The sequence below is a fragment of the Rhinatrema bivittatum genome, chromosome 9 (genome assembly GCF_901001135.1).
Source record: "Rhinatrema bivittatum chromosome 9, aRhiBiv1.1, whole genome shotgun sequence".
NCBI lineage: Eukaryota > Metazoa > Chordata > Amphibia > Gymnophiona > Rhinatrematidae > Rhinatrema > Rhinatrema bivittatum.
In genome coordinates, this window is record NC_042623.1 from 177,636,814 (window position 1) to 177,650,089 (window position 13,276).

The 13,276-nt window shown below is 48.3% G+C and overlaps 1 protein-coding gene across 5 annotated transcripts in view; it reads right to left on the minus strand.

The window, feature by feature from the left end:
- Window positions 1-13,276, minus strand: part of CEP63 (centrosomal protein 63) — a 152,895-nt gene that overhangs the window by 86,567 nt on the left and 53,052 nt on the right. For 4 of the 5 annotated variants that reach the window (XM_029616158.1, XM_029616157.1, XM_029616156.1 and 1 more), the window contains one exon: window positions 793-1,047. The exons of the other annotated variant lie outside the window; for it this stretch is intronic. In XM_029616158.1, the coding sequence (XP_029472018.1) occupies window positions 793-1,047 (255 nt within the window). The remainder of the gene's footprint in view (window positions 1-792; window positions 1,048-13,276) is intronic. 5 annotated transcript variants of the gene reach the window in all.

The window sequence follows — 13,276 nt, forward strand, 5'->3', positions numbered from 1 at the left end:
AGTCTCCGGAGAAGATGGCGGGTTCGGGCCGCAGGTTTTTTCTCTCTCTAGTTCCCTCTCCTTCCGAATCACACAAGTGGCCATCTCCAAGTCCAAGATATCATTGCCGGGATAAAATTCAAAAATTGATATTTTACTGGGGGTCCAAAGCCAAATTATAGCATTAGATGGGGCTGGATGAAGGGGTGAAGCACGGAGCAGGGGAAACCTACATCAGTCTCCCACGCTCCCTCAAGTGGTCTCCCTTTTTTCATTATTTTTTTAAATCAAGCTCCGCAGATTGCTCAGTGTATCTGTCCATGCACTGAAGACAGATGCTCAGTGCTAATCTAAAGTCTACATGATTATAAATAGCAGCAGCTTCTACTGAAGTGGGCAGGGTGGTACCTGGAGCCCAGGCAGCACACTCATGTTACACCCTGCCCAGGAGTAGAATTAAATATGGCAGCAATGCACTTCCCAGATTTTGCCCTTTTGTTGCTATGCCTCTTCTTTTGCATTACGGGACTGGAGTTCTCACTGTCCATGAACAAGGATGGAGCACGAGGTCAAGGCTTGGATATTCTAGAAGCACTAAGCAGAAACAGGACTGAATAGGAAATGAACAGAATTAAAACTGGAAAACCATTCTGGAAACATTCTTCTTGGTATGAGGGCAAATCCTACTTTAAGGTTAAAATGCTTGTTTCTACTACTAGACTCAGTAAGCAAGATCTATTTCAATAGTAACAATTCTCTCACTTTTTAAATTAGGACAGCATTCTGTGTAGAAGCGGCCCCTAGCCAACTGACCTTCAGCAAATGCCTTGCATGAGTCAGCTGCTTTTGTGTCCGCTGCTGTTCCTCCACAAGCCTCTGACTGGTCACAGATGAATCCTCCAGTCTCAGATTGAGCCGCTCTACCTCTAGCTCCTTGTCACGGATGGTATCTTGGGCCCTCTCAAGCTGACTACTCGGGTGCTGGATCTCTGACTGGTGAACTAGTTTGGTCTGCCCCAGCCTCTGCTTCCGGCTGCTGACCTGGTTCTGATAACCCCATGACTTCTCCTATGTAGAAGCAATTCGAGACTGCATGAAAGCATCAGCAAATAAGAAGGCTCCATCTAATCATGCATAACACCCTTTTAAGTGTAGGGAGGATATCACATGCAACAGTGATATCATTGACCATCAGTATTTGGAACTAACAAAATCATAAGCACTCTAAGTAGATTTGGACCTACAATGATTGAGCAAAGCTCTATTCAACTTTTCCATGGGGCTTTCTTAACGTCCACAGATTGCAGAACCACACAATTCAAGAAAAGCAACTTTGCTGTTCTTTGTAGACAGCAGGATGAATTAGCCATGACACATGGGGTAATGTCATCGAATGGCATCAAACAAATCAACTCTTTGAACTCATTAGAGCTTTTACTCTGCTGAGTATACATGGGTGTTTCTGCCTTGCAAGCACAGTCAGTTGATTGTAGAGTTCAGTTTTAGCAAGGTAGTCTAATCTCCAGGGAAGCGGGTGGGTGTTAAGTATAGCTAATTCATCCTGCTGTCTATGGAGAACCATGCTTAGGGTACACAAACTTGCTTTCTTTGTTGACAAGCAGGGCTGAATTATCCATGACACTTGGGAAGTCCCATGCTTAGGGTTGCATGGCAGAGCATTTACTGAATACGGAGCCCAGAACGCCCATGAAAAAGTAGACTACTGGGTGAAAAGGCTTGTGAAACTGCTTGCCCAAAAACTTACTGTCACTTCTTGAGAAATCATCCAGACAGTAGTGGAATGTGAAGGTATGAACTGATGGCCAAGTTGCAGTCTTCCAAATGTCTTCAATAGAGATAGCTCTTTGATGAGCCACTGAGATTGCCATGGCTCTCATCTGATGAGCCTTGCAGAGAGTCAGCCTGAGCCTGGAAATGCGCAATATAGTCTGCTAGCCACTTAGATCATGTGTTTGGCAGCAGCCTTCTCTAGTATGTTGGGATTATAGGAGATGAAAAACTGAGAAGCATAATGATGTGGTTGAATTCTCTTAGGTAAAAGGCTATAGCTCCTTTTACAGACCAGTGAATGGAGAGCTTTCTCCCATTTATGCATGAGGTCTTGTAATGAATGTGGGCAGAACAATGGCTTGAAACAAAAGGAATACAGAAACCGCTTTAAGCAGAAAGGATAAATACAGAGCATTAACCTATTATGGAAAACTGTAAAAAACCCATGCTTGCAGCTCACCGGAGTATTCTCACTGAAGTGATGGTGACTAAAGTTACCACTTTCCATGAAAGAAACTTTAAGAAAGCTACTTCCAACAGCTTGTAGGAAGGTTTTATCAGCTGTGCTAAGAGGATGTTCAGATCCCATGGCTCATCTAGTTTCATAACTGGAGATTTCACATATCCGAAGCCTTCAAGAATTTTGATACCAGGGGATGAATGGAGATTCGATTTCCATTCACCTAAGGGCAGTAAGCAATGATGGCACTGAGATTCACCTTGACTGATGCTGCATTGAGACCTGATGAAGATCTTTTGGAGTACAAGCAAACAGTTTCAGGGAGCCTGCTAGACACCAAGATGAGAAAATGCTTCTTTCTGATAGATGGCTGAACACAATATCCCCAGCCTCCTTAGATAGTGAAAATGAGTTGACTATCAAGCACTCAACATCCATACCAACAAGTTGAGGAAGGGAATACTGCAATGACACAGAAGAACCCCCTCTTGAAACAGAACTGGACCAGATCTGATGAGACAAGAGAACCATACTCACCTGAGTCAAGCTGGAGCAATGAGGCTAAGAAGTGCATGGTCTTTGAGGACATTATGCACCGTCCTGACCATCAATGGAAGGAGGGGAAAGCATATAGCAGATATCCAAACCACTTGAGCAGAAAAATGTGCAGAGCAGATCTGAACTTGCTTTGAAGAATGGAGCAGGTTTTGTCAACTTTTCTGTTACTTTCTGATGCAAACAAGCTGATTGATGGGCGACTCCAGAGGTCAAATAGGCAGTATGCCACACCCTAGTCCCAAGACCACAAGGTGGGAGTGAAAAATATGGCTGAGGTAAACCACCAGCATGTTGGACATCCTGGGAAGGTAAATTGTTTGGAGAAAAAGCTCAGTGACTGCAAGTCCACTCCCAAATGTTCAAAGATTCCTGGAAGAGGGTCAGGAACCTGCGTCCCTTTGTTTTTTCACAAGGTAGAACACTGCCGTTTGGTTGTCAGTTTGGAACAGACTTCTTTTTCCTTGAAGAAGATGCGAGAAAACTCAACACAAAAAGAATGGCTCAAAGCTCCAAGAGGCTCTGTATTGCTCCATGGTGAGACCACACCTTGAATACTGTGTGCAGTTCTGGTCACCGCAACTCAAAAAGGATATAGCTGCACTTGAGAAAGTGCAGAGAAGGGCAATCAAAATGATAAGGGGCATGGAATGGCTGAGGAAGTTAGGGCTGTTCAGTTTGGAGAAGAGGAGACTGAGAGGGGACATGATAGAAGTCTACAAAATCATGAAAGGACTTGATCAAGTTAATGTAAATCTGTTATTTACTCTGTCAGATAATAGAAGGACCAGGGGGCACTCCATGAAGTTTGCAAGTAGCTCATTTAAAACAAATCGAAGAAAATTATTTTTCACTCAACACATAGTTAAGCTCTGGAATTCATTGCCAGAGGATGTGGTTACAGTAGTTAGTGTAACTGGGTTTAAAAAAGATTTGGATAAGTTCCTAGATGATAAATCCATTTTTGCTTGCCCCGGTCGCGGCAGGCCTGCGGCTGGACCTACTCACCTCCGGCACCTGGCTCCCGGACCTGGCCCGTCCTCACTGGCAGCAGTGGAAGGAATGAGGGCTGGTATTATTTATTTTATTTATTTAAAGCTTTTCTATACCGGCATTCATGATACAATCATATCATGCCGGTTTACAAAAAACAGGGGGTGCAATAACTTTGTTCTTTTAACATGTGCAGAGGAAGCAAAAGTTACAATATAACAGGGTTGTTGAACTGGGGAAGGAAGGAGACAAGAATAGACATGAATAATAGAATCTTTACAGAAGTAAATTAATTTACATTGTGCGGTAATGTCTACGTATAATATTTACATAATGCAGTAAGGTCTCTCAATGGATATTAGACTCGGGAAAGGCTTGTTTAAACAGCCAAGTCTTAACCCTTTTTCTGAATGTTAATAAGCAAGGTTCAAGTCTAAGATCAGGTGGTAAGGTATTCCAAAGAGAGGGGCCCGCTGTAGAAAAGGCCCGATCTCTGAATGCTATATGGTGTGTTGATTTAGTTGGGGGAACAGTCAGGGATCCTTTGTAGGCTTCTCTGATGGGTCTGGATGATGTGTGTAGTCTGAGGGGGATTTGGAGGTTGAGAGGGGCTTGGGAGTGGATGGATTTATGGATGATGGTGATGGACTTGTGTAGGATTCTGTAGTGTATTGGCAGCCAGTGAAGATTTATTAGAATGGGAGAAATGTGGTCTCTTCTTCTGGAATTTGTCAGAATTCTGGCTGCCACATTCTGGAGCATCTGAAGTGGTTTGATGGATGAGGACGGGAGACCTAGCAAGATAGAGTTGCAATAATCCATCTTGGAGAATATTACGGATTATAGGACTGTTCGGAAGTCATGAAAGTGTAGGAGTGGTTTCATTCTTTTGATTACCTGCAGCTTGTAGAAGCAGGTCTTGGTTGTGTTGTTAATAAATGTTTTTAAATTCAGATGTTTGTCTATTACTACCCCTGGGTCTCTAGCTTGTGTAACAATGGTGCTGACTGGAGCAATTTGTAGGGAGTTGCTGTTTTCGGGGGTGATGAGGAGGAGTTCCGTTTTGGCAGAGTTTAGAATCAGGTTTAGGTTTGCGAGGAGTCTGTTGATCTCTTGGAGGCAATTTTCCCATTGTTTGAGAGTTTTTGTGATAGATTCTTTGATGGATATCAGAATTTGTATGTCGTCGGCGTATAAGAAATGTTTTAGTTGTAGGTTAGTCAACAGTTGGCATAGAGGAAGAAGGTATATGTTGAATAGAGTTGGGGATAGTGAGGAACCTTGAGGAACTCCTTGTGAGGAATTGTAGCATGGGGATTCTTTATTGTTGATTTATTTATTTATTTATTTATTTAGAACTTTTCTATACCGACTTTCCAATAACAGAATTACTGATCAATTCGGTTTACATTTTGAACAATAACAGTGACAAGCAAATGTCTTACAGAGAACAGGAAGAATAACTTGGAAATGAATATATGGGGTTAAACAAAGAAATACAATATACATAGCCTAATATAGGCAGAGGCAGATAAAAGCTATACACAACCCCACACAGAAGTTAAGACTGTCAGGAGGTTGGGAATTGCATTTTGTACTTTTGGGCTGCCAAGGAGTTAAAGTTGAAGAATTCTTTGGGGAATTCTTTGTGATGTTCTATGGAATTCTTTGTGTTGTTCTATGGGGTATTGAATAGGGGTTCAAAGAGTTTTTAGAATTGAACTTGTCTAGTTCTTGTATAGTTCTCTTATAGGTTGTTGACAACAACTGATAACCTCTGTTACAAAGGAATGTTTTGAACCATGAGTGAGCAGTGCCTGTAATTCCAATGTCCGAAAGGCAGTTGAGGAGGGTGACAGTGTCGAAGGCTGCCAACAGGTCCAATAGAATTAATAGGAAAGATTGTCCTTTGTCCAAGCCCATGATGAGGTGGTCTGTTAGCGATAAGAGTAGGGTTTCAGTGCTTAAAGCCTTGTGGAACCCGTATTGTGTGGGGTGTAGTATTTCGTGATCTTCGAGGTAGTTAAAGAGTTGCGAATTGACCAGTTTTTCCAAAATCTTTGCTACAAAAGGCAGGTTGGAGATAGGGCGGAAGTTATTTGGATTCTTGGGATCCAAGTCTGGTTTCTTTAGTAGTGGTTTAAGAGAAGCGGTTTTTAGGGCGTCAGGGAAGACTCCCTGTGATAAGGAACAGTTTATAATGTCCGCTAGTGGTTTGGAGATGGTTTTGGGTATTAGCAGAAGCAGTTTTGACGGTATTAGGTCGAAGGGATGGGAGGAAGGTTTCATTTTCTTCAACAGAGATTGGATCTCTAATGCGGTAGTAGGTTCGAACGAATCCAGTGAGATTCTTTTGTTGAGGAGGTGGTAGGAGCTGGTCAGAGGGGTGGGGCTCGGTGGCAGGAGGGTTAAGAGATTAGTGATTTTACTTTGGAAGAATAGGGCTAGTTCATCGGCTTTGGATTGAGCTTGTTCATTGGGGATGGATGGTGTGTTAGGTTGTGTTAGTTCGGATACGTAGGAGAAGAGGGCTCTGGCATCGAAGGTAAGGTCGAGAATCTTAGCGAAGCTCCAGTTGGCTTTCGTCTCCCAGCCTACTCCGCCTCCCAACAGTGGGGACCCGTGGGGCATGCCCTATGGGTAGCATCAACCCCACCTCGAGCCAAGGGTCCATCACCAGCGCGACAGATTGCCAAGGCCATGGACCCAGCGGAGCCATCCGCCCTGCAGGCCATTCCTGGCCTGGCTCTGAAAATCCAGGAACAGCACTGGTTCTTAGAGGCGCTGGCCTCCTCCGTCGAGTGCCTCCATGTTCACCTAGATACTCATGCTGGGTCTGCAGCACAGACGTCCGCACCGCCCAAACCTCAGCCTTCACCTTCGCCCTCCAGGGCTCTGCTGGCCCTACCCACTCCATCCCGTTTCAATGGGGACCCCAGGCTCTGTAGAGGATTTATCAACCAGTATTATATGCAGTTCGCTTTGCAGCTCTCCATCTTTCAAGATGAGCTTACGAAGGTTACCTTCATTCTTTTGCGTCTAGAAGGCAAAGCGCTGGCATGGGCATCTCCCTTGTGGGAGCGTTCGGACTCCCTCCTCCTAGAACTGCCATGTTTTGTGGCCGTCTTTCGTCGGACCTTCAACGACCTGGGGAAGCATGCTGTAGCTAGTTCCAGTCTCCTACGTTTGTGGCAAGGCCAACGAACACTCAACGAGTATACAAGTGAGTTCCGAACTCTTGCCACAGAATTGGCTTGGCAGGAGTATTGCCTTCGAGCCATTTACCTGGGCGGTCTGTCGTTTCAACTCAAGGACGAGCTTGCAGCCCGCGAGCTACCTTCCTCTCTCAAGGATCTCATCAACCTTGCAGGCCGCATCGACCACTGCCTCCAGGAGCATCACCAAGAAGTTTGAAGTCCCAACATCCCACTGTGGAACGTTCCCGCTCTCCACCTGCGGCAGGGCAGAGGACGTCTGACCCCGGAGGAATGCCTCAGATGGAGGCATTCGGGTCTGTGCCTGTAGGGCACCACTTATCGTCTTGTCTCATCCGTCCGGGAAACCCTTGCCTAAGTTCAGTTGGAGTCCTGAACTTGGGCACTACTGCTCCGGCCCCTCAGTTGACACTGAGTCCCTGAGTTGGGACTCTCGTTCCTTTCCTACCTTGGCTTTGACCGACTCGGGAGCAGGTGGAAATTTCATCGTCAAGGACCTGGTTCACTCCTAGGCATCTCCCATTGTGCTATCGCGAAACCACTACTCATCGCCTCCATCCATGGCAACCCACTATCCGGAAGGTTCTCCCAGGTGACGGAACCTATCCATCTCCTCACCAGAATCCTGCACGAAGAGGAGGTAGAGTTCTTCATCCTACAAAAGTCCATCCATCCACTGGTCTTAAGATTACCGTGGATCCAGCGCCACTCCCCCCAGTTTGACTGGGAGACCTTACAATTCACCGAGTGGAGCCCAGCCTGTCATCAGACATGCCTCAGGAGGGGTTGGACCACCCCCCTGCAATTCCCATCGCTGTGGCTGCTTCCAGTCTCCCCCCTCCATATGCTGAATTCGAGGATATGTTCTCCAAGCAAAAGGCTGACATACTTCCGCCCCTTCGCAAATTTGATTGCCCCATCAAGTTGCTGCCCAGCAATACCCTCTCTAGGGGCAGAACCTATCCTCTGTCGGTACCAGAAACCCGAGCAATGTCGGAGTATATCCAAGAGAACCTGGCTAAAGGTTTTTTTTCATCCCTCCACTTCGCCTGCGGGTGCAGACCTTTTCTTCGTCACTAAGAAGGATGGGTCTGTAAGACCATGCATCGATTACCGCGGCTTAAATGCCATTACCCGCAAGGACAGGTACCCTCTACCTTTAATCTCGGAGCTGTTTGACCACCTACAAGGCGCTACCATTTTCACTAAGCTAGATCTGCGAGGCGCTTATAACTTGGTCTGCATACGTCCTGAAGACGCACGACTACAAGTTAGCTGGCTATCCAGGATGTGCCCGGACCCTGTCACTCCTCCCAACTCTACTATTGGTGGCCCACCATGTCCTCAGATACCCGTGCCTATGTGGACTCCTGTCTAATATCTGCCCAAACAGAAGCCACCAGTATGTCGACCTTGGGGATTACTCTGACCCCTGCCAGCACCAGAAGAGCTCTGGACCCACTTGTCCAGAGATTTTGTGGTGGACTTTCCAGCATCAAAGGGGAATTATGGTCATCTGAGTCATCATGGACAGATTTTCCAAAATGGCTCATTTTGTCCCTTTGCCTGCCTTACCATCAGTCCCGGAGTCAGCACGCCTCTTTTTCCTGCATGTGTTTCGCCTGCACGGCCTGCCTGTCGACAGTCTCCGACAGAGGCCCTCAGTTCATCACCCGCTACTGGCGTTCCTTATGTAAAACGTTTGGGATCTCCATCAGCCTGATTACCGCGTATCACCTTCAAGCCAACGGACAAGCTGAGCGGATGAACCGCTCCCTCAAATTCTTTCTCCACGCCTATTCTAAACGACCAACAAGATAACTGGGCGGAATTGCTTCCCTGGGACGAATTCTCCCATAATTCCCACACTGCAGCAGCCACCGGAGTCCCTCCCTTCTCGCTTGTGTATGGCAGACAACTTTGGCTCCCTTTGCTAATCCCTCTCTCTGTACCCTCGTCCGCAGCCCAGGCCACGTCAGACACCCTCCAGGCCCTTTGGACTCGCACCAACCACCGTCTGTGCCAGGCCACTGCAAGGGATAAAAGGTCCGCTGATGCTGTTTGCCGACCAGCTCCAGAGTTCCAGCCGGGCCAGAAGGTTTGGCTGAGCACCCACTACATCCAGCTCAAACTCCCTTTGCAAAGATTTGCTCACAGATACATTGGGTCCTTTCTGGTCACCCGACATATTGGACATAGTGGCCACATATTGGACATAGTGGGCCACCAGCTTCGTCTAACACCAACCCTGGGGATACATAACTCATTCCATGTTTCACTACTCAAACTACTGGTACTTTCTTGGCCTTCACGTAAAATTCCTGAACATTCCCAGGTTACTTCAGAGGCAGATACCATCTACCAAGTTCGTGAGGTTCTCTATGTCCAGAGAAGAGGTCTCATGGGAAGGCTACGGTCCCGAGGAGAACTCCTGGGAGCCAGCAAGCAACATCCTAGACAAAGGACTCCTCCTTCAGTTCCATCCGGGCAAACTAAGGCCTCCAAGAGGGGGGCGTAAAGCGGGATACTAGTGCGTGTCCCGGTCTACTCACCTCTGTCGCCCAGCTCCTGGACCTGGCCCATCCTCTCTGGCAGCAGTGGGCAGCCGCCTGTGCTTTCGCACCCCCGCTGCCTCCTCAGGTGCTCCAAGTTGCTCCGCGGATTCCTCCGGCTCCCGGCGGGGAAACACCGCCATCCAGCATCCAGCCTCCTCCTAGGCGCACACGCATGTGCCCCAATGGCCTTTAAAGGGGGGGGGAACTACCCACGGCCCTGGATGATGACATCATCAGGCCCTATTTAAGGCAGGGCCTGCTGCTCATTCCTTGGCTTGGCAACAGGTCTCTACGCTAGTCGTGTGCTTCATTGCCCGTTCCTGTTCCTGACGCCGTTCCTGGTTCCTATCTAGTCTCTGTCTCGGACTGATCACCAGCTTTGACCCTTGCTTCATTGGACCACGCTCAGGAATGATTTCTAGCTTTGACCCTTGCTCTGCTGTACTTGCCTAGCTCTGTCGCCTGCCCCAGCTCCAGCCTGTTTCTGACCTTGCCTCTGGTATCTCTTCGGACTGCCTCTGGTATCTCTTCTACTGCCCAGGCGTCACCTATCCCTGCACTCTGGTCCATCATTGCCTCGACTCCTGCCTCATCTGGGCCTCTCTAGGCCCCCTCCAATACCGCTGCTGGTCCCTGGCTGCCTACTTTGAACATCCATCAGGATTCATCTGACGGAGGCCCTCCTAAGACTAACCGGCCCCGGCACCCAAGGGCTCAACCTGCCGGGAACGAGGGTTGATATTGGCGAAGCTCCAGTCGGCCTCCATCTCCCGACCTACTCCGCCTCCCGACGGTGGGGACCCGTGGGGCTTGCCCTAAGGGTAGCATCAACCCCACCTTGGGCCAAGGGTCCACCACCAGCGCAACATTCATAAACTGCTATGACGGTAATTAATAAGCAACAGTAGCTTGTGATCTACTTATGTTTGGGTGCTTGCCAGGTACTTGTGACTTGGATTGGCCACGGTTGAAAACAGGATACTGGGCTTGATAGACCCGTGGTCTGACCCAGTATGGCATATCTTTTGTTCTTATGAGGCTGATCTGTAACAGGCATTCCACTGTTGACCACATCCCCTGAATCCAGAAGGAGCCTAGATGAGATAAAACTCAAAAATGAGTAACTAGACCTTTGGCTCTAGTTACCAATAGGAAGACAAATGTTATCTCTGGGGCCACTCATATGAGATGTAGCAAGAGCTGACAACTAATTCCACTGTTAGCAAAGGACCCATTGAAAAACTCTTATGTTGAGGTGCATCTTGGGCACCATATATACTACTGTCACTATACGTCAGATCCAGCCACATTTGGACCAGTGCTCAAAGACAAAAATGCCTGATCTGACAAAGAATGCTTTCTCTTCCAATAAGTCTATCCATGCCCCGATGGACTTGATTATTTGGGTAGGGACAAGGTTTGACTTGGCAAAGTTGACTATGAAACCTAGTGAATGAAGAAGATAGTAGAGTTGCTTACCTGTAACAGGTATTCTCTCAGGACAGTAGGATGTTAGTCCTCACAGATGGGTGACATCAGATGGAGCCCTGTCACAGAACACTTTTGTCAAAGTTTCTAGAACTTTGACCTGGTACACTGAGCATGTCCAGCATGCCACCAACCCCGTGGCCATACGGGGTCCCCCTTCAGTCTCGTTTTATAGCAGAAAAGTACAAGCAAAAAATAAAACAAAACGTAGGCGAACCCAACTCCACAGGGTGGCGGATGGGTTTTGTGAGGACTACCATCCTGCTGTCCTGGGAGTACACTTGTTACAGGTAAGCAACTCTGCTTTCTCCCAGGACAAGCAAGATGGTAGTCCTCACAGATGGGTGACTAGAAAGCTGCAGGCTGCTCCCGGAACACTCTGGGCCAACAGATACCCAAATACGTGCAACAAGCACAACAACAGGGGGTACTGTTGGCAACAACAGGGCAGCCTGACCATCATACTGGGCCCTTGGTAGGAAGAGTTTGTGTTCTTTCACTGGAAACAGATTACGGAGGACAGACTGGCCAAAGATGCTGTCCTGTCGACCATCCTTATCCAAACAGTAATGGGCTGCGAAGGTATAGAGGGAACTCCACATCGCGACCCTGCAGATTTCAGCAATAGGGACTGCCCAGAAGTGTGCTATTGACGTTACCATGGCTCTCAGTGCACTTTAACTCTGTCCTCAAGCAGAAGGCCTGCTTCCTGGTAGCAGAAAGCAAAACAGTCCACCAACCAGTTAGACAGAGTCTGCTTGCCCACCGCAACTTCAAGTCTATTTTTGTCAAAGACGACAAAGATTTGGGTGGACTGCCTGTGGGCTGCAGTGCGGTCCAAATAAATGACGAGAGCACGCTTGCAGTCTAAGGTATGCAGAGCCCGCTCACTGGATGAGAGTGTGCTCTTGGGAAAAAGGTGGGCAACACGATGAACTGATTTAAGTGGAAGTCAATCACTACCTTAGACAGGAACTTAAGGGTGAGTACGCAGCACCACCCTGTCATGGAAGAACCTCATGTAAGGCGGCTAGGCCACTAAGGCCTGCAGCTCACTAACTCTGCGAGCAGAAATAACCACTATGAGGATGATGACTTCCAGGTGAGGTATTTGAACTCACAGGAGCGCAGGGGCTCAAAAACGGAGGCCGCAAGAGCCACGCCAGCACTATGTTGAGGTCCCAGACCACAATAGGGGGACATAGTGGAGGCTTCAGTTGAAGTAAGCCTCTCATGAAGCGCCCTACTAAGGGCTGCACCAAGGGTGGGGTGTCACCCACCCCTATGTGACCCGGATTGAGGTAGTCTGTAGGCCAGACTCCGAGAGGCACCAGAGGTAGTCCAAAAACCTAGGCATGGGGCAAGAGAAAGAGTCAAGACTCTCCTGCGTGCACCAAGACGAGAACCTTCTCCACTTCACTTGGTCTGATTTCCACGTGGAAGGCTTACGTGAAGCTACTAGGACTCATGAGATATTATCAGAAAGGTCGAGGGACTGTAGTATTAGCCTTTCAACATCCAGGCTGTTAGGGACAGCGACAGGAGGTTCGGGTGGCATAGTCTGCCCTGATCCTACGTGATGAGGTCGGGTGAGGTGCCCAGGCAAATGGGCTCCTGGACAAAGAGGTCACGGAGAATGGGGAAACCAGACCTGACGGGGCCAATGTGGGGCTATGAGGAAGATGGAGCCTCTGTCCTGCTGAAGCTTCACAAGAGAGTCTTGCCTATTAGCGGAATCGGAGGGTAAGCATATAGGAGGCCTGCAGTCCAGGAATGTGTGAAGGCATCCACGGCTGGTCTCCTTCAGTCCCCATGCAGGGAGCAGAAATCGGTCCACCTTGTGGTTCTACGAGGACAGAGATCCACGTCCGGCTGACCCCACTGGCGGAAGATCCTGTCCACTACACAGGGATTCAGGGATCACTCGTGGGGTTGGAAAGTCCGGCTGAGGCAGTCCACTACTACATTCTCAGTGCCTGCCAGGTAGATGGCCCGCAGGAGCATGGAACGTGACAGAGCCCAGGCCCAAATCTGCGCTGCCTTTTGGCAGAAGAAATAAGAGCCTGTGCACCCCCTGTTTGTTCACGTACCACATGGCCACTGATTGTCCGTCTGGATCAAGACGACTTTGTTGGACAGGCAGTCCTGGAATGCGTAGAGCGCATACTGCATCGTCTAGAGTTCCAGGAGGTTTATCTGGCAGCCCGCCTCAGTTTTTGGCCACACCTGTTGCGTGTGTA